This window comes from Mesoplodon densirostris, chromosome 2, assembly GCF_025265405.1.
Source record: "Mesoplodon densirostris isolate mMesDen1 chromosome 2, mMesDen1 primary haplotype, whole genome shotgun sequence".
Lineage (NCBI taxonomy): Eukaryota > Metazoa > Chordata > Mammalia > Artiodactyla > Ziphiidae > Mesoplodon > Mesoplodon densirostris.
In genome coordinates, this window is record NC_082662.1 from 170,245,274 (window position 1) to 170,265,760 (window position 20,487).

General features: G+C 36.8%; 1 protein-coding gene across 3 annotated transcripts in view; it reads left to right on the top strand.

Moving 5' to 3' along the window:
• The window catches only part of LIN9 (lin-9 DREAM MuvB core complex component), a 94,847-nt gene that overhangs the window by 63,581 nt on the left and 10,779 nt on the right, over positions 1 to 20,487 (top strand). For all 3 annotated transcript variants that reach the window (XM_060088625.1, XM_060088626.1, XM_060088627.1), the window contains exons 8-10: positions 3,208 to 3,341; positions 4,934 to 5,053; positions 5,910 to 6,011. In XM_060088625.1, coding sequence (XP_059944608.1) covers positions 3,208 to 3,341; positions 4,934 to 5,053; positions 5,910 to 6,011 — 356 coding nt within the window. The remainder of the gene's footprint in view (positions 1 to 3,207; positions 3,342 to 4,933; positions 5,054 to 5,909; positions 6,012 to 20,487) is intronic.

Genomic DNA, 20,487 nt, shown 5'->3' on the forward strand with positions numbered 1-20,487 from the left:
GTCATTTTTCTCTTGAAGCTTTTCTCTTGAATATTCTCTCTTTATCCTTGGATTTTGGAAATTTCACTATGATGTGTCTAGGTTTGATACTCTTTATACTTATCCTATTTGGGGTGTATTGAGTTTCATGGGTTAGTAGCTTAATTTTTTAAATCAAATATGGGAGAATTTTGGCCATAATTTCTTACAATTTCCTTTTCTCCTTCTCTCTCTCCTTCCTTTGGGTCTCTCATTACAAATATGTTGGTGCACTTGACATCTTCCTACAGCTCTCTGAGGCTCCCTTCATTTTTCTTCAATCTTGTGCTCTGTATTCTTTGGATTGGATAATTTCTGTTGATCTCTAATAGATCAGAGTCCAGACTTGCTACAATATATTATCTAAAATATTCCCTGATTCTTTTCTTCAAATCTTCTCTTTAACTCTAGAGTTTCTATTTGGTTCTTTCGTATAGTTTCTGTGAAATTCCCTGTTGAGTCATTGTCTTTAATTCTCTGAACATATTTATAAAATCTACTTTTGAAGACTTTGCTAATGTATCATCTGTGTCAATTTCTACTTACTGTACTTTTATCCTGAGTAAGAATCATGCTTTTTTATTTCATTACATATCTAGTAATTTTTGGTTGAAAACTAGATATTTTAGATAATATATTGTAGCAACTCTGTAATTTTTTTGAGAATTGTTTTTACTTTATTAACTTGCCTATGCAACCACTGATGTCTCTGCTCAGTTTTTTTTTACTGTTTTATTTTTAAGCTTGCTTCCTAGGGAATGTTCCTGTGTCTGCATAACTTAGTGGCCAACCAGTGACTTAGGCAGAGATTGTACTCAAACATCTTAATCCAGAAAGGCCTCAGACTGATCTCTGTGTGGACTTGGGAAACACATACAAAGTTGCTGTCCGTTTTCAGGTCATCCTTAGCTTTTACTTTTTACCAGACTTTCTTAGGTCTTTCCCACCTAATCACATAGTTTTCCACTTAGGCAAGAATTTATGGAGAGTTTATTTCAGTCTTTTTATGGCTCTCTAGTTTCCAGGATCTCCCTGTTAAATTCCTAGCTATTCTGCCAGTCACCTCAGACAGGACTACCTCTTAGGCTTGCAAAGTTGTGGGGTTTTCTTATTCTTTCCTGATCGAGTTTGCCACTCTTAACTAGCCCAGTCACAGGTTTTTACCCACTGGCCCACATCCTGTCTGCCCCTCTGGCAACAAACAACACTGTTTCCATGACCAAACATACACTAGAAAAACTCTTTTTACCAACCAAGCTGTTGGTGATGGTAGAGTGTCAATAGCCTCTTGCAAGAAGGCCACTGAGTTCACTTGTCCTTAACTGAAGCTCTAGCAATTTTTCAACAGTAATCGTTTCTTAATTGTTTTCTGCATTTGGCCCATTTCTAGTACCCTGAAATGGTTGTCTTTGACAATCTTGTACAGGTTTATACAAGTCTTTTGCAGAGAAGAATCACCAACCTCTTCACGCTGCCATAACTGGAGGTCCTTTTCTGTATTTATGTTTGTTTATTCAACTTTTATTACTCATATCTTCTGTATACCTGTTTACTTTTCCTTTAATTGGTCTGTCAAAGACTGAGAATGATATTTTTTTAACTTCTTATTTTTTATTGGAGTATAGCTGATTAACGATGTTGTGACAGTTTCAGGTGCACAGCAAAGCAACTCAGCCATACATATACATGTATCCATTCTCCCTCAGACTCCCCTCCCATCCAGGCTGCCACATAACATTGAGCAGAGTTCCCTGTGCTATACAGTGGGTCCTTGTTGGTTATCCATTTTAAATATAGCCGTGTGTACATGTCAATCCCAAACTCCCTAACTATCCGTTCCCGCCACCCTTCCCCCCCGGTAACCATAAGAGAATGATATTTTAGTCTTCTACAATTGAGTTTTTATCAGTTGATCCTTTTAAACAGTTTTGCATTGAATATTTGTATTTTATTTAAATGATATCATTGGGACTTTCCTGGCGGTCCAGTAGTTAAGACTCCGCATTTCCAATGCAGGGGGCACAGGTTTGATCCCTGGTTGGGGAACTAAGATCCCACATGGCACACACCGTGGCCAAAAAAAATTAAAAAATAAATACTATCTTTATACATTTTTGTGTGTATAAAATGTGTCACTTTGCCTAGTTTAATGCCTTAAATGCTACTGTTCTTATATTTTTCACTCATGCTGGATGTTTGCTTGGATTTTCCTTATGTTACTTCAGACTGGATTTAAATAGTGACACAAGAATTCATCTGTGTGAGGGATCCCCAAGACCACCCCCAGGTTTGGTTTGGTGATTCACTAGAAAGACTGAGTACTTGGAAAATAGTTGTACTCATGGCCATGGCTTATCACAGAAAAGGATATAAAGCAAAATAAGCAAAGGGAAAGGTACATGGAGCCAAAGTCCAGAGGAAAACAGGTGCAAGCTTCCAAGAGTCCCCTCCCTGTAGTGTCACACAAGACTTGCATAATTCCTTCAGCAGCAAGTTGCAGCAGCACTTGTGAAATGTTGTCTACCAGGGAAGCTCATTAGAAACTCAATGCCCAAGGTTTTTACAGGGGGCCGGTTACGTAGGCACCTTCTGCCCAACACATACAAGAATTGGAAAGCAGGTAACCACAATGTTTGCACAGTCTAGGCACAGTAAACCACCTTTCTTAGTATGGGAACAATGGGAACACTCCCCAAATTCAAGTACCCAGAAGTCAACATTATAGGCAACCCTTTCTAAGGTTAGCAGTCTGAAACCTAGTAAATCTTTTCTGCATAGCACCCTTGTCTTTTTTTTCTTTTCTTTTCTTTTTTTTTTTTTCAGTTGAACTACTCCTAGTGATTCATTCATGAGTATAATGACCAAATTTGTTGACTTTTTTTTTTTTTTTTGCAATTCGAGGTTTAAAGCAATGATATGATGTTAAAGTATTTTCCCCTTAGTTTGGTAGATATATGATTTCATTCATATATCAAATTAGGGATCACCATTTATAGTTTTGTTTTCTGTTTCAAAAAAATTTTTTGTTGTTCCTTTAAGCCTAAAATAAAGTACATGCTTTTTTTGAAACTTTAATAGACAACAGTACTATACTTTCTCCACTTTGAATTACATGCTTGGAGCAGTTTTGTATGTGACAGTTTTTTGTGTCTCCTAAATATCATAATGCCTTTTTGTTTCTTTTTTCAGCACGATTACGTGGTGTTCATGATGGTCTGTTCACTGGACAGATAGATGCTGTGGATACCCTTAATGCTACTTATAGAGTAACTTTTGATAGGGCAGGGCTTGGAACTCATACTATCCCTGACTATGAAGTTCTTGTAAGTATTGTTTCATAATACATGTGTTTTATGCCTATTAAATATGTTTTGTAGAGTTTTCTTAGGGGTTGTATTTATGATAGAATCAAAATTTCACATCACAGAAGAAGAGATCTTTAGGGGTTTCCAGCCCTGCTTACTAGACTCCTGGAGCAGAGCTATACTTAAGTCTTCCACATTTTCCAGAAGCTAGCATCCATCTACCTAATTTAGTGTGACACAACTGATCACTCTTGACTAACTAATCTTAGGGAACAAGCTACACAACACTTTCATTTCAGCTGTTGGTATAGTCCTCTTGCAAAATGACTTTAAAAGTATGTTAACATCTTGCACTTCAAAATATATTTTTATATGTTCCTATTTTATCCTCAGAGTATGCAGGGTGGTTGTTAATTACCCCCACCTTTTGCATGAGGAAATAGAGACATAAGTACTTTAGGTAATTTATTCAAGGCTTTCAAGCTGGATTCTTGCCCTATTGAGACCGGAATCCACATCTTTTGAACTTCTGATATAGTCCGTTAAACTACTGGACCATTATTTCATGATCATGCTTGATTTAGCAATGTCATGGAAATTATATACCTTTCTAATAAGTTAAAATATAAAAGATAAATATAACTCTAATAGTTTTTTTAATGAGTAATGAAATTTTTATAACAAAACTGTTTGCCTCTAAGCATTATAGAAATTAAATTGTTCACATTTAGCATCCCCTTTTTCCATTTCTTTGTTATAAACTTGATTTTTTTTCTTTTTTCTTTTTTCTTTTTTTTGTGGTACACGGGCCTCTCACTGTCGTGGCCTCTCCCGTTGCGGAGCACAGGCTCAGGACGCGCAGGCTCAGGGGCCATGGCTCATGGGCCTAGCCGCTCCGTGGCATGTGGGATCTTCCCGGACCGGGGCACGAACCCCTGTCCCCTGCATTGGCAGGCGGACTCTCAAACCACTGCGCCACCAGAGAAGCCCAAACTTGATTTTTAAGCGTTGTGAACTTACAATTAAAAATCAAAATTACTTTATCTCCTTAGTGCAAAAATAGAAGAGTCTTTTTTTTCTGATCTATACTTTTTAAAAAACTGTGACTCTCTGCTTACTGTAAGGGTTTCCTTATCAAATGTACTTTTAGAGAGGAGTAGGAGAGAAGGGAAATTTGGACTAAATATAGAGCAAGGTATACCAATCTTTAGTTTTTTTCATTAAAGGAGGAAATCTTTAAACCTCCCATTTCAAAAAAGAAAAATTACTTTTCTGTTTCATTAATGTAATTTCCTTTATGAGATCACCCAAACATTTCTCCCTGGCCAGATAAGAATTGCCTTTAATTACAGTGGGTAATATTCATATAGTCTTTAACACAGAGACAACCAAGGGTGACCATAGATCACTTTCCTTTCTTTCAATAGATCACTTTCTTCTGTTTTTATGAATTCAACCTCTTAGTAACAGAGTAATATCCATACTCTGACTTAAGTTCTAGCCCTTTGATCTTTGTAGGTTAATATACTTTATGATAAAATAGAACTGTTATAAAGCTAAAATGATTGGTAAAGTCTTCAAGTTTTGGGGACTATTTTCTTTTCCCAAAGAGTAATGAGCCTCATGAGACGATGCCTATTGCTGCCTTTGGACAAAAACAGCGACCTTCTCGATTTTTTATGACTCCACCACGGTTACATTATACTCCTCCTCTCCAGTCACCAATTACAGTAAGTAATATTTTTTAGATGCCACCAGTAGTTTAAATGATTATTATGAATGTAAACTATGCTCTTATGAAATACACATCTATTACAGTAACTTCAGGAGGTGCCCACATTATTTTGAGTTGTCAGATATTAAATAAAAAGTTAATAAAGTAAATAAAATAGTTGCTTCAACTCTGGAAATATTTTCCTTTTTTGTAGGATTTTTAATAGAGTAGTAATTATAATAGAATTTGCTCTTTATTTAAGAATAAGATATTTCCTTCCTACTGTATAGCCCAGAGAACTATATTCAATATCCTGTGATAAACCATAATGGAAAAGAATATGAAAAAAAGTATATATATATGCATAACTGAATCACTTTGCTGTACAGCAGAAATTAGCACAACATTGTAAATCAACTATACTTCAATAAAATAAATTTTTTAAAAAATAAGATACTTCTGGGACTTCCCTGGTGGTACAGTGGTTAAGAATCCACCTGCCAATGCAGGGGACGCAGGTTCGTTCCCTGGTCCGGGAAGATCCCACATGCCACGGAGCAGCTAAGCCCGTGCACCACAACTACTGAGCCTGTACTCTAGAGCTGGCGAGCCACAACTACTGAGCGCGCGTGCCACAACTACTGAAGCCCGCGCACCTAGGGCCTGTGCTCCGCAGCAAGAGAAGCCACCACAATGAGAAGCCTGTGCACCACAAGGAAGAGCAACCCCCGCTTGCCGCAACTAGAGAAAGCCTGCACGCAGCAACGAAGACCCAACACAGCCAAAAATAAATAAATAAATAAATAAATTTTAAAAATAGATACTTCCTTTTGAAAAGTCAATGGTTAAATAATTCCCTTTTATTCCCACAGGATAATGACCCCTTATTAGGACAGTCACCTTGGAGAAGTAAAATTTCTGGCTCTGACACAGAAACGTTAGGTGGTTTTCCAGTAGAGTTCCTTATCCAAGTGGTAAGAATTGCTCTGAATATTTTGGTTATTTGTTAAAAAAATTCAATGACTTTTGTGTTATTAAAGTTGAAAATTTTTCTAGGACCAAATATTTTTATACTTTTGAAAATCATTGTGTTGGTTTTAAGAACTCTGTTATTTTCCAACAAGCTTGAAAATAAGTTATAACAGCAAAAAAAGACTTAGAGACCTATTTTTGTTGGGCTTTTCTTGGGTTTGGTTCTTATTATTTTTCTGTGTTAAGGACTCTAACCTTCTAGTATATGCTCTGTGAAACTGAATGGTTAACTGTTCATAAATTGTATAATTATAAAGGTTTTTATTTAGTAATCTCAGTGAATCCTGCCATTATCAGTCACCTCAACAATTGTGATGTGTTGGCCAGCTCTCTGGTTAGGAGGAACTTTATTTCTTTTCTGAGACTAGGAATAGCTATTCATTTGCTAAGTACTTATTGATTAGGCACAAAGAAATCTAAGGCTAAATCGAAACAAGCATAGAATTATTATATAGAACAATTTCCTTGAATAGCCTGACTCTTAAGAATGTAATGCGCTGTTTGTTTTGAAAATTAGATTAAATAAATTATTTAGTTTGTTTTTTATCAGTAATTTAATGTTTTATTTTATTTTATTTAGTTTGAATCATAGTCAAATAATGTTTGATTTGTTTCTTTTCTTTTTATTTGAAAAGAAAAACTACTTGGCTTGGGATAGAGTCTTTATAAATAAAAATGTTTATAGCGTAATCCATTAAAATATTCAGTGTTATCTTTTACAATTAATGTTATTTTGAGGAAAAGTCTTGTCATTTGTGTGTATGTGTATAGCATTTTTTATTCCTTAGTTGTATGTTGTTAATTATCCTTGGAATACAAAATTACACCTTTTAACTTCCAAAGGTAGATAAGATATTTTTATATGAAAAGTTAAAAATATGAAAAGAGCCAAGGCTTATCATTTTCACACATAGGACACTTCTGTTTTAAAGAAATTCTTTCTTTTAAATAGTGGAAGTAAAAACAGAGCTAATATGTCATATTTGGACAAGTGTGTGTAGGGGGAGATGGGGGGAAGAACAGGGGGTCAGGGAGAGGGAGAGAGGGGCTGGGGAGAGAGAGAGAGAGAGAGAGAGAGAGAGAGAGAGAGAGAGCGATCCATCGATACACCAGCAGAGGGAGTCAGAGGCTAAACACTAGTACGCTACTTCTAAAGTATTGATGTTTTTATTGATGCTTAGATGTTTGATTGCAGTGCTTAATTTTAACTTCAAAATCTACATGTAAAAGCCTAGTTAAAACACTGCTTTCATTTTTAAGCTATCTAGCAGATAAAAATAAAAGTCCTTTTATGTACTTGTCTTTTGTAACATGTAAAGTTTTATGAAACTCAGATTTGCTCTTGTTAAGCTGTGAGATATGTTTTTGTCTTTTTCTGTTACTGTTTTCTTTCTTATAACAAAATAAACAGCATTTTTTTGCAAGTTTTATAACTCATAGTTTACAGTGAATTTGCTTAGTTAGGAAACTTTTTCTTTCCTGGGGTTAGGGATTTTGAGGAATCTAAAAGATTGACCCACTTCTTAGAGAGGACTCAGTTTTGAAAAGAATGAAAAGGAAACAGCGTGATTTTCTATCAAAAACAAGCAAGAAGGGACTTCCCTGGTGGCGCAGTGGTTAAGAGTCCGCCTGCCAATGCAGGGGACACGGGTTTGAGCCGTGATCCGGGAAGATCCCACATGCCGCGGAGCAGCTAAGCCCGTGCACCACAACTACTGAGCCTGTGCTCTAGAGCCTGCGAGCCACAACTACTGAGCCCGTGAGCCACAACTGAAGCCTGAGCATCTAGAGCCTGTGCTCCACAACAGAGAAGCTACCACAATGAGAAGCCCGTGCACCACAACAATGAGTAGCCCCGCTTGCCACAACTAGAGAAAGCCCGCGCACAGCAACGAAGACCCAAGGCAGCCAAAAATTAATTAATTAATTAAAAAAAACAAGAAACACAACTGAAAATGGGAGAGAGACTGTTGCCTTCATCCCATCTTTTACTGCTTCTAACTGAAGAATCACACAAATTTCCATAAAACCCCAACAACTAGAGACAGGGTACCAGAGTCCAGAGCTCTGGAGATACTAATGAGGGACTGTGTGAATAAGTATGTAACATATCTCACCAGGCCCTCCCTCTGCCTGTATCAACTTAGGTCAAGTTTTTAGATTTTTTTTTAATTATCAAAAATTTAATGCATGTAAATTCAGACAGGGGACTTCCCCGGTGGCGCAGTGGTTAAGAATCTACCTGCCAATGCAGGGTTCACGGGCTCGAGCCCTGGTCCGGGAAGATCCCACATGCCACAGAGCAGCTAAGACCGTGCACCACAACTACTGAGCCTGTGCTCTAGAGCCCGCGAGCCACAACTACTGCGCCCATGTGCCACAACTACTGAAGCCTGCGCACCTAGAGCCCGTGCTCCACACTAGAGAAGCCACCGCAATGAGAAGCCTGTGCACCACAACGAAGAACAGCCCCCACTCGCCACAGCTAGAGAAAGCCTGCGTGTAACAGCAAAGACCCAGCACAGACAATAAATAAAATTAATTAATTAATTAATTAAAAAAGGAAAAGCAGACAGAGTTGTATAATGCACCTCTGGGTACCCATTATCTAGCTATAACAGTTATCAACAACTCCTGGCCAGTTCAGTTTTAGCTATACTCCCACCCACTTTCTCTGTTTTGAGAAATCAGACGTCATATCATTTATCTGTAAATATTTCGTTATATATCTTTAAGTGGTAAGGGCCCTTTTTTTTTTAAGAGACATAACTATATTATCATTATTATACCTAAAAAGTTAACAAAAAAGTCTTAATATCGTCACATATCCAGTCAGCATTCCAGTTCTCCAGTTGTCTCTTAAATGTTGACTGTACTTTTTCCCCATTAACTTATTTGTTGAAAAAACTGGATTATTTGTCCATAGAGTCTCCCACAGTCTGGATTTTGCTGACTGAATCCTTGTGATAACATCCAACATATTCTTTTGTCTTTTATAGTTCATGTAAATTGCTCATTGAATATAAAGGTTTGATTTGATTTGGGTTTTTTATTTGATTGGTGTACTTGTTTTTGTGTGACTACTTTTATGTGTGGTTTTGTGTTCTAATAGGATACCCATATTATTTTATCTCTTTTTTTATATAATGTTGGCTGGTACTAATTATCAATGCCTAGGTCAATTCATTCATTAGGATTGCAAAATGGTGCTATTCTTGTTCTTTGTTTAGTAGCTGAAATAGTTCTATAAGGAAAAACTTCCCCTAATCTATTATTTGGTTACCTAATGGCATAGTTTGTATAGTATAGGCAGGATAAATGCTTGACTCTTTGTCTTTGCTTTCCAGTTTATGAGTATGGTCACTAGTATTCTCCAACAATGGTTAATTTTGTTTAAGTATCAGTCTGAACTCATGGATTTTAATGTATTTGTGCTTCAGTTAACTGTAGTTATTATTATGATTGGTCCACACATTGTTCCATATTGGACCAGTGAAAGCTTATTCAGGTTGACTCCTTAATCGTTTTGACATATCCTGGTTACAGTGGATTTTAAAATATCTTCTTCTCAGCCAGTCTGACTTATAAAATAGTGTCTGTGCTATATTTATATTGAAACACCAAAATCTGCTAAAATATCTTGGTGAAAACTTAGAAATTTGACATCTACATGATATACTTAAGTGCCTGTGTTTATTCCAAAACATCTCTTCTTCATTGTCTATAGACCAGATTATCAAAAATTCTCATGATTAAAAAGGAACATATCAAGAAATTAAGGGAAATGAACACAGAAGCAGAAAAACTGGTAAGGATATTTTTTTTTCTTTGTTTGCTTGTCTCATTTTAAAATGGTGGGCAGCTTCTATATCTAAAGATTTTTAAATATTTTATGGAAGAAAACCTTGAGATAAATGTTATTTTTAAATCCTGATTTGCTCTCGCTATCTCTTGTTATACTGAACATACGCTAAGTAAATTAGCAATGCAATACAGTTCATTACCCCAGACCTCCTTATGCCATTGAATAGGATTAATGGATATATATTAGGTTCTTTGACAGTTTGCGTGAGTGTAGAATTCCTAGCATTGGTGCCTCTGACTAAGGAGGTCATATTAGCAGAGGTTATTAAAAGTGATTCAGAATAAATAAATCAGGAAATACATAGGCTGGTATCTTCAGGTTATCTTGATGGAGCTTATATCCTATTTTATTAATCTAATGAGTACAAAAATATGAGTCAATTTTATTCATAGGAGAGAATTATCAGAGTTTCTTAAAATGTAGAAAATACTAAGGAAGTTTTAAAATTGTATTGAAAGTCATATCTTGCTTATGGATTTATAGGATGGTGAACAGATTTTTTCTCAAGTACCATCTCCAATTGATTGAAAATGGTTGCAAGGATGTATGAAAGTAAGAGAGAGCTCAGTGACTGGGCTTGGGGGCAAAGGGCTGTAGCTAATTACCAATGTCTGTCATGAATGCAGGAATAGGGAGTTGTCATAACATTAGTCATCTCTTGTATGGAATGGTGTGAGGGGTAGGTGTGGGTAAATAGCTGGACAAGTAGTTACCTAACTGAATGAGGAACAGTCCTTTTAGGATTATGGAATTTTTTTATCTGAACATGACTTTGAATTATCTAATTTGAACCCATCATTTTTATGGAATTGAAAACTGAAGACCAAAGATGTCAAGGGCTTTTGGACTAAGATTATGCTGCTATTTAGTAGTACAGGTACCAGAACAGGCTCCTTAGTCCCAGTTTAACTCATTTAGGCATGATATAAAATTAGTATTGTCAGATACACAGGCTATCAAAGATTGAAAAAAAATAGCTGTAACATATTACCATTATATATCCTAAATGTAAACATATTATGTGTTTGCTTCTTTCCTACTGGACTCTAATTCTTATCTTGGTTTCCATCAGTTCTACTTCTATCCTTTATTCTATGCCTTTTCAATGCTCCCCCACTACATTTCCTCTGATCATTTTATCATCTCTTCCACCCTGATGCATAATCAAATTATTTAACTTTCATATCACTAGCTAGGACTTTTCCCTGTATCTAGGTTTCATACCTTAAAGTACTAGACTTGCCTTAGCCTAGTTAGTGTTACCTACTTTTTAAAAAAGGCCTGTTTTGTTGTTGGTTTGGCTTCTTGGCATGTGGGATCTCTGTAGAAATCTAACTGGCTTGATAGGCTGTATAATTTATATATGATTAGAAAAAATTACCATTATAAAAATTGAAATACTGTAAAACTATTTAGTTTAGTATATGGTATAAATATGTTTTTATGCTTAGCATATGGATTTCTTCTTCTGTGCATATACTTTCATATGTTGTTTTGTTTTTTGAAGTACAGTTGATTTACAGTTTTGTCTTAGTTTCAGGTATACAGCATATTGATTTAGTATTTTTGTCAGATTGTATTCCGTTATAGGTTATTACAAGATACTGGGCATAATTCCCAGTGCTATACAGTGTATTCTTGTTGCTTATCTACTTTTTTTTTTTTTTTTTCTTTTTTTGCTGTATGCGGGCCTCTCACTGTTGTGGCCTCTCCCGTTGCGGAGCACAGGCTCCGGATGCGCAGGCCCAGCGGCCATGGCTCACGGGCCCAGCCGCTCCGCGGCATATGGGATCCTCCCAGGCCGGGGCACGAACTCGTATCCCCTGCATCGGCAGGCGGACTCTTAACCACTGCGCCACCAGGGAGGCCCGCTTATCTACTTTTTATATGATAATTTGTATCTGTTAATCCCATACCCCTAATTTATCCCTTCCTGCTTTCCTCTCCCCTTTGGTAACCACTAGTTTGTTTTCTATATCTGTGAGTCTATTTCTGTTTTGCATACACATTCATTTGTATTGCATTTTAGATTCCACATACAAGTGATATCATACAGTATTTATCTTCCTCTGACTTATTTCACTAAGCATAACATTCTCTAGGTCCATCCATGTTTCTGCAAATGGCTTTTTTTCATTGTTTTTTATGACCAACTAATACTCCATTTGTGTGTGTGTGTGTGTATGACACATCTTTGTAAACCAGTCAGCTGTTGCTGGGCACTTGGGTTGTTTCCATGTCTTGGCTATTGTAAATAGTGCTGTTATGAACATTGTGGTGCCCGTATCTCTTTGAATCAGTGTTTTCATTTTTTCTGCATATATACCCAGGAGTGGAATTGCAGGATCATATGGTAGTCTATTTTTAGCTTTTTGAGGACCCTCCATACTGTTCTCCATAGTGACTACACCCATTTACATGCCCACCAACAGTGTATGAGGAGGGTTCGCTTTTCTCCACATCCTCTCTAACATTTGTCTTTTGTAGACTTTTTTTTTTTTTTTTTTGCGGTACGCAGACCTCTCACTGTTGTGGCCTCTCCCGCTGCGGAGCACAGGCTCCGGACGCGCAGGCTCAGCGGCCATGGCTCACGGGCCCAGCTGCTCCACGGCATGTGGGGTCTTCCCGGACCGGGGCACGAACCCGTGTCCCCTGCATCGGCAGGCGGACTCTCAACCACTGCGCCACCAGGGAAGCCCCTTTTGTAGACTTTTTGATGCTAACCATTCTGACCAGTGTGATGTGATACCTCATTGTGGTTTTGATTTGCATTTCTCTAATAATTAGTGATGTTGAGCATCTTTTCATGTGCCTGTTAGCCATCTCCATGTCTTCTTTGGGAAAATGTCTATTCAGATCCTATGCCCACTTTTGGATTGAATTGTTTGCTTGTTTTTTTTTGATACTGAGTTGTATGAGCTGTTCATACATTTTGGATATGAACCCCTTGTCAGCCGCATCATTTGCCATTATTTTCTTCCATTCCATGGTTTGTCTTTTTCTTTTGTCAGTGGTTTCTTTTGCTCTGCAAATCTTTAAGTTTAATTAGGCCCCATTTGTTTATTTTTGCTCTTATTTCCTTTGCCTTAGGAGGCTGATCCAGGAAAATATTGCTGCACTGTCTGTCACAGAGTGCTCCGCCTCTGTTCTCTTCTAGGAGTGTTATGGTTTCGGGGCTTACAGTTAAACTGTTTTGAGGGTTTGTTTTGTTTTGTTTTGTTTTGTTTTTGTGTATATGGTGTGAAAGAGAATGTTCTAGTCTTACTGTTTTACATGTGGCTGTCCATTTTCCTAGCACCACTTGTTGAAGACACTGTCTTTTCTCCATTGTATAGGCTTACCTCTTTTGTTGTAGATTAATTTATTGCAGGTGCTTGGGTTTATTTCTGGGCTGTATTCTGTTTCATTGATCTATGTGTCTATTTTTGTGCCAATACCATGCTGTTCTGCTTACTACAGTTTAGGATAGTGTGACGTCTGGGAGGGTTATACATCCAGCTTTGTTCCTTTTTCTCAGGATTGCCCTGGCAATTAAGGGTCTATTGTGACTTCATATAAATTTTAGGATAATTTGTTCTAGTTCTGTGAAAAATGTCCTGGGTATTTTGATAGGGATTGCATTAAATCTGTAGATTGATTTGGCTAGTATGCCCATTTTAATAATGTTAATTCTTCCAACCCAATAGCACGGAATATTTTTCCATTTCTTCGAATCATCTTCCTCAATGTTTTATAGTTTTCAGAGTATAGGTCTTTCACCTCCTTGGTGAAGTTTATTCCTAGAGTTTGTTTTTGGTGCAATTTTAAACAGGATTGTTTTTTACTTTCTCTTTTTGATATTTCATTATTAGTATATAGAACCGCAGCATATTTCTGTATATTAGTCTTGTATCCTGCACCCTTTCCAAATTCATCTATTAGTTCTAATAGTTTTGGGGCCTAGACTTTAGGGTTCTCTATAGAGTATCATGTCATCTGCACATAATGACAGTTTTAGCTCTTCCCTTGCAACTTGTGTACCTTTTATTTCTTTTTGTTTTTGATTACTGTGTCTAGGACTTCCAGTACTATTTCCTGAATTCAGCGGGAAGGCTTTCAGCATTTCACTGTTCAGTATTATGTTGGCTGTGGGTTTGTCATATATGTTGAGATTTGTTCCCTCTATACCCACTTTGATGAACATTTTTATCATGAATGGATATTGAGTTTGTCAAATGCATTTTCTGCGTCTGTTGAGATAATCATGTGATTTTCATCTTTTTTTGTTTGTTAAAGTGGTATGTCACATTGGCTAATTTGTGTATGTTGAACCATCCTTGTGACCCTGGGATAAATCCAACTTGATCATAGTGTATGATCCGTTTTATGCATCATTGGATTAGGTTTGCTTATATTTTGTTGAGGATTTTTGCATCTCTATTAAACAAAGATATTGGCCTGTAATTTTCCTTTTTTGTAGAGTCTATGTGTGATTTTGGTATCAGGGTAATGGTGGGGCCTCATAAAATGAATTTGGGAGCATTCCCTCCTCTTCAGATTTTTGGAATAGTTTGAGAAGGATAAGTATAAGTTCTTCTTTACATGTTTGGTTGTCTGGTCCTGGACTTTTGTTTGCTGGGAGTATTTTAATTGTAGATTCAATTTCACTCCTAGTGATCGGTCTTCAAATTATCTGTTTCTTCTTGACTCAGTCTTGGCAAGCTGTATCTTTCTAGAAATTTGTCCATGTCTTCTAGGTTATCCAGTTTGTAGGCATATAACTATTCGTAGTATTCTCTGTCATTTTGTTTGTTTGTTTCTCTGTAGTATTGTGTTTATTTGGGTCCTCTCTCTTTTCTTCTTGATGAGAGCCTGGCTAAAGTTTATCAATTTTATTTGTCTTTTTAAATAACCAGGTCTTGGTTTCATTGATCTTCTCTGTTGATTTTTTTGGTCTCTATTTTATTTATTCTCTCTGATCTTTATTATTTCCTTCCTTCTGCTGACTTTGGACTTTGTTTTTCTTTTTCTAATTCTTTTAGGTGGTACGTTAGGTTGTTTATTTGAGATTTTTCTTATTCTTGAGGAAGGCCTATATCACTATGAACTTCTCTCTTAGAACTATTTTTGCTGCATCCCATAGATTTTGGAAAACTGTGTTTTCATCTTCATTTGTCCTGAGGTATTTTCTAATTTCCTTTTTGATTTCATCATTGACCCCCTTTTTTTTTTTTTTTTTTTTAGTAGCATATTGTTTAGTCTCAGTGTGTTTGTTCTTTCCTGGTTTTCTTTCTGTAGTTCATTTATAGTTTCATACTGTTGTGCTTGGGAGAAATGCTTGATATAATTTCTATCCTCTTACATTTCTTGAGACTTGTTTTGTGACGTAGTATGTGATCTATCCTGGAGAACGTTCCATGTGCCCTTGAAAAGAATGTGTATGTATTCTGCTATTTTTGGATGTTATTTCCTGTAGCTATCAATTAAGTCCAACTGGTCTAATGTGTCAGTTAAGACTACTGTTTCCCTGTTGATTTTCTGTCTGGATTTTCTGTCCGTCGATGTAAATGGGATGTTAAAGTCCCCTACTGTTACTATATTTTTGTCAATTTCTCCCTTTATGTCTGTTAAAATTTGCTTTATATATTTAGGTGCGCCTATATTAGGTGCATGTATGTTAACAAGTGTTATATCCTGTCTTGTTTTGATCCCTCTGTCATTATATAATGCCCTTTGCTATCTTTTCTTATAACCTTTGAAAGTCTATTTTGTCTGATATGAGTATTGCTACCCCTGCTTTCTTGTCATTCTCGTTTGCATGAAGTGTTTTTTTATCCACTTACTTTCAGTCTGTATGTGTCTTTTACCCTGAAGTGAGTTTACTAGGCAGTTTATTGAAGGGTTTTGTTTTTTTTATCCAGTCAGCCACGCTGTCTTTTGGAGTGTTTAGTCCATTGGCATTTAAAGTAATTATTGATAGATATGTACTCATTGCCATTTTAATCCTTGTTTTCCAGTTTTTTTGTTTTTTTGTTTTTTTGTTTTTTTTGCGGTACGCGGGCCTCTCCCTGTCATGGCCTCTCCCGTTGTGGAGCACAGGCTCCGGACGCGCAGGCTCAGCGGCCATGGCTCATGGGCCCAGCCGCTCCACGGCATGTGGGATCTTCCTGGACCGAGGCACGAACCCGTGTCCCCTGCATCGGCAGGCGGACTCCCAACCACTACGCCACCAGGGAAGCCCTTCCAGTTGTTTTTGTAGTTCGTCTTCATTCATTTCTTCTTTTTGTTTCTCCCATAGTGGTTTGATGATTTTCTTTTTTAATATGCTTGAATTCCTTTCTTTTTGGTTTTTGTGTATCTACTGTAGGTTTTTGATTTGTAGTTACAATGGGGTTCATATATGTTGACCTATAATTATGTCTACTTGCTTTAAACTGATAATCATTTAAGTTCAAACACATTCTGAAAAGTTCTACAGTTTTCACTCCCCTCCTTCATATATATATATCATATATATCATATATAAATATATATATATATATATTTTTTCCCACACACACACTGCACGGGTTGTGGGATCTTAGTACCCTGACCAGGGATCAAACCTGGGGCCCTGGCAGTGAGAGCACCGAGTCCTAACCACTGGACCACCAGGGAATTTCCCTTCATATGTTGTTTTTTGATGTCATATTTTACATTCATGCTTATCCCTTTACTGTTTATTGTAGTTATAGTTGCTTTTATAATTTCTTTTTTTTTTTAATCTAGGTACTGTCTTATTTAAGTGATCTTCAATCCTTACTATATATTTGCCTTTTCTTTTGGGATTTCCCCTTTCCTATAGATTGTTACTTCTTTTCCATTTAGAGAAGACCCTCCAACATTTCTTTTAGGTGAGGTTTAGTATTGGTGAACTCTTTTAGGTTTTACTTGTCTGAGAAGTTCTTTATCTCTCCTTCTATTCTAAATGATAATCTTTCTGGGTAAAGTATCCTAGGTTGCAGGTTTTTCCCTGTTAGGACTTTGAATATATCATGCCACTCCCTTCTGGCCTGCAGAATTTCTGCAGAGAAATCAGTTGATAGGCTTTTAGACATTCCTTTATATATGACTCTGTTTTTCTCTTGCTGCCTTTAGAATTTTCTATTTATCTTTAACTTTTGCCATTTTAATTATGATATGTTTTGGTGTGGGTCTGTTTGGGTTCACCTTGTTTGGGGCCCTATGTGCTTCCTGTACCTGGATATCTGTTTACTTTTTTAGATTTGGGAAATTTCCAGCCATAATTTCTTTAAATACAGTTTCTCTCTATCTTCTCCTTCTGAAAACCCCATAATGTGAATGTTGGCACATTTTATATTATCCCAAAGATCTCACATGTTGCTTTTGGGTTTTTTTTGTTGTTTGTTTGTTTTGGGTTTTTTGGTTTGTTTATTTTCATTTGTCTTTCTGTCTACTGTTCTGATTGGGTGATTTCCATTATTCTGTCTTCCAGATCACTTATGTGTTCTTCTGTGATGTGGTCTGCTATTCATTGCTTCTAGAGTGCTTTTATCTCAGGAATTGAATTACCTGTTTTTGATTGGGTCTTATTTATAGTTTCTAGTTCCTTATTAAAATGATCTGTGCTTATAGATCATTTCTCTTTCTTAATTCAGTTAGCATTTTTATTTCCAAATTTTTTTTTTTTTTTTTTTGGCCACACCACGGAAACTAAGATCTCACGCTTGCAGGATCTTAGTTCCCGGACCAGGGATCGAACCCGGGCCCCTGGCAGTGAGAACGCCAAGTCCTAACCACTGGACCGCCAGGGAATTCCCATATTACCAAATTTTTTAGTTCATTGTCTGATAGACTGATTATCTCCGTTTCTTTTTTTTTTTTTTTTCAGGGGTTTTCTCTTGCTTTTTCAATTGAGAGTAGTTCCTTTGCCTTTTCATTTTACTTTCTCTTTCTCTGTGAATTTGGGTAAAACAGTTAACTATTGTGGTCTTGAAGGGGTGTTTTTATGTGGGAGTGTCCCTTTGTAGACTGCATGTGCCCAGTGTCTTTGCTGTGAAGGCTGAATTTTATGTGGATGACAGCCACATCTTTCCTGAGGGTGTGCTGGCCACTGTCACCTTGATAAGAGGTGTGACTGCTATTGGAGGAGCTAGAGCCTGCTCAGAGTGGGAGGCAGAACTTCCTCCCTGCTCAGTGGCCATTGCCACCCTGACAGGTCAGAGTCTGTTTCCGAGTTGCTTTGAAAATGATTTCCTAACAAAAATGAAATTATATCATTATATATTAACTTATCTCAGTCTCTTAAAATTTTTGTATTATACCATAATTTAAATAATCTATTAATTGATATTTGAGTTATTTCCATGATTATACTAAACTACTGCTACAGTAAATGTCCTTGTCTGTATAGTTTTGTGCATTTGTTTGTGTCTATTTGTAAGATAAATTCATAGAGTCAGATCTACCCACCGCCAGTCCCTTCCATCAGGAAACTTGCACAAGCCTCTTAGATAGCCTTATCCACCAGAGGGCACAGAGCAGAAGCAAGAAGAACTACAGTCCTGCAGCCTGTGGAACAAAAACCACATTCACAGAAAGATAGACAAGATGAAAAGGCAGAGGGCTATGTACCAGATGAAGGAACAAGATAAAACCCCAGAAAAACAACTAAATGAACTGGAGATAGGCAACCTTCCAGAAAAAGAATTCAGAATAATGATAGTAAAGAGGATCCAGGACCTCGGAAAAAGAATGGAGGCAAAGATAGAGAAGATGCAAGAAATGTTTAACAAAGACCTGGAAGAATTAAAGAACAAACAAACAGAGATGAACAATACAATAACTGAAATGAAAACTACACTAGAAGGAACCAATAGCAGAATAACTGAGGCAGAAGAACAGATACGTGACGTGGAAGACAGAATGGTGGAATTCACTGATGCAGAGCAGAATAAAGAAAAAAGAATGAAAAGAAATGAAGACAGCCTAAGAGACCTCTGGGACAACATTAAACACACCAACATTTGCATTATAGGGGTCCCAGAAGGAGAAGAGAGAGAGAAAGGACCAGAGAAAATATTTGAAGAGATTATAGTCAAAAACTTCCCTAACATGGGAAAGGAAATAGCCACCCAAGTCCAGGAAGCGCAGAGAGTCCCATACAGGATAAACCCGAGGAGAAACACACCAAGACACATAGTAATCAAATTGGCAAAAATTAAAGACAAAGAAAAATTATGGAAAGCAGCAAGGGAAAAATGACAAATAACATACAAGGTAACGCCCATAAGGTTAACAGCTGATTTCTCAGCAGAAACTCTACAAGTCAGAAGGGAGTGGCATGATATACTTAAAGTAATGAAAGGGAAGAACCTACAACCAAGATTACTCTACCATGCAAGGATCTCATTCAGATTCGATGGAGAAATCAAAAGCTTTACAGACAAGCAAAAGCTAAGAGGATTCAGCACCACCAAACCAGGTCTACAACAAATGCTAAAGGAACTTCTCTAAGTGGGAAACACAAGAGAAGAAAAGGACCTACAAAAACAAACCCAAAACAATTAAGAAAATGGTCATAGGAACATACATATGTATAATTACGTTAAACGTGTATGGATTACATGCTCCAACCAAAAGACACAGGCTTGCTGAATGGATACAAAAACAAGACCCATCTATATCCTGTCTACAAGAGACCCACTTCAGACCTAGGCACACAAACAGACTGATAGTGAGGGGATGGAAAAAGATACTCCATGCAAATGGAAATCAAAAGAAAGCTGGAGTAGCTATACTCATATCGGATAAAATAGACTTTAAAATAAAGAATGTTACAAGAGACAAGGAAGGACAGTACATAATGATCAAGGGATCAATCCAAGAAGAAGATATAACAATTATAAATATATATGCACCCAACATAGGAGCACCTCAATACATAAGGCAACTGTTAACAGCTATAAAAGAGGAAATTGACAGTAACACAATAATAGTGGGGGACTTTAACACCTCACTTGCACCAATGGACAGATCATCCAAAATGAAAATAAATAAGGAAACAGAAGCTTTAAATGACACAATAGACCAGATAGATTTAATTGATATTTATAGGACATTCCATCCAAAAACAGCAGATTACACTTTCTTCTCAAGTGCGCACGGAGCATTCTCCAGAATAGATCACATCTTGGGTCACAAATCAAGCCTCAGTAAATTTAAGAAAATTGGAATCATATCAAGCACCTTTTCTGACCACAATGCTATGAGATTAGAAATCAATTACAGGAAAAAAACGTAAAAAACACAAACACATGGAGGCTAAACAATATGTTACTAAATAACCAAGAGATCACTGAAGAAATCAAAGAGGAAATCAAAGAATACCTAGACACAAATGACAATGAAAACACGATGATCCAAAACCTATGGGATGCAGCAAAAGCAGTTCTAAGAGGGAAGTTTATAGCTATACAAGCCTACCTCAAGAAACAAGAAAAATCTCAAATAAATAATCTAACCTTACACCTAAGGGAACTAGAGAAAGAAGACCAAACAAAACCCAAAGTTAG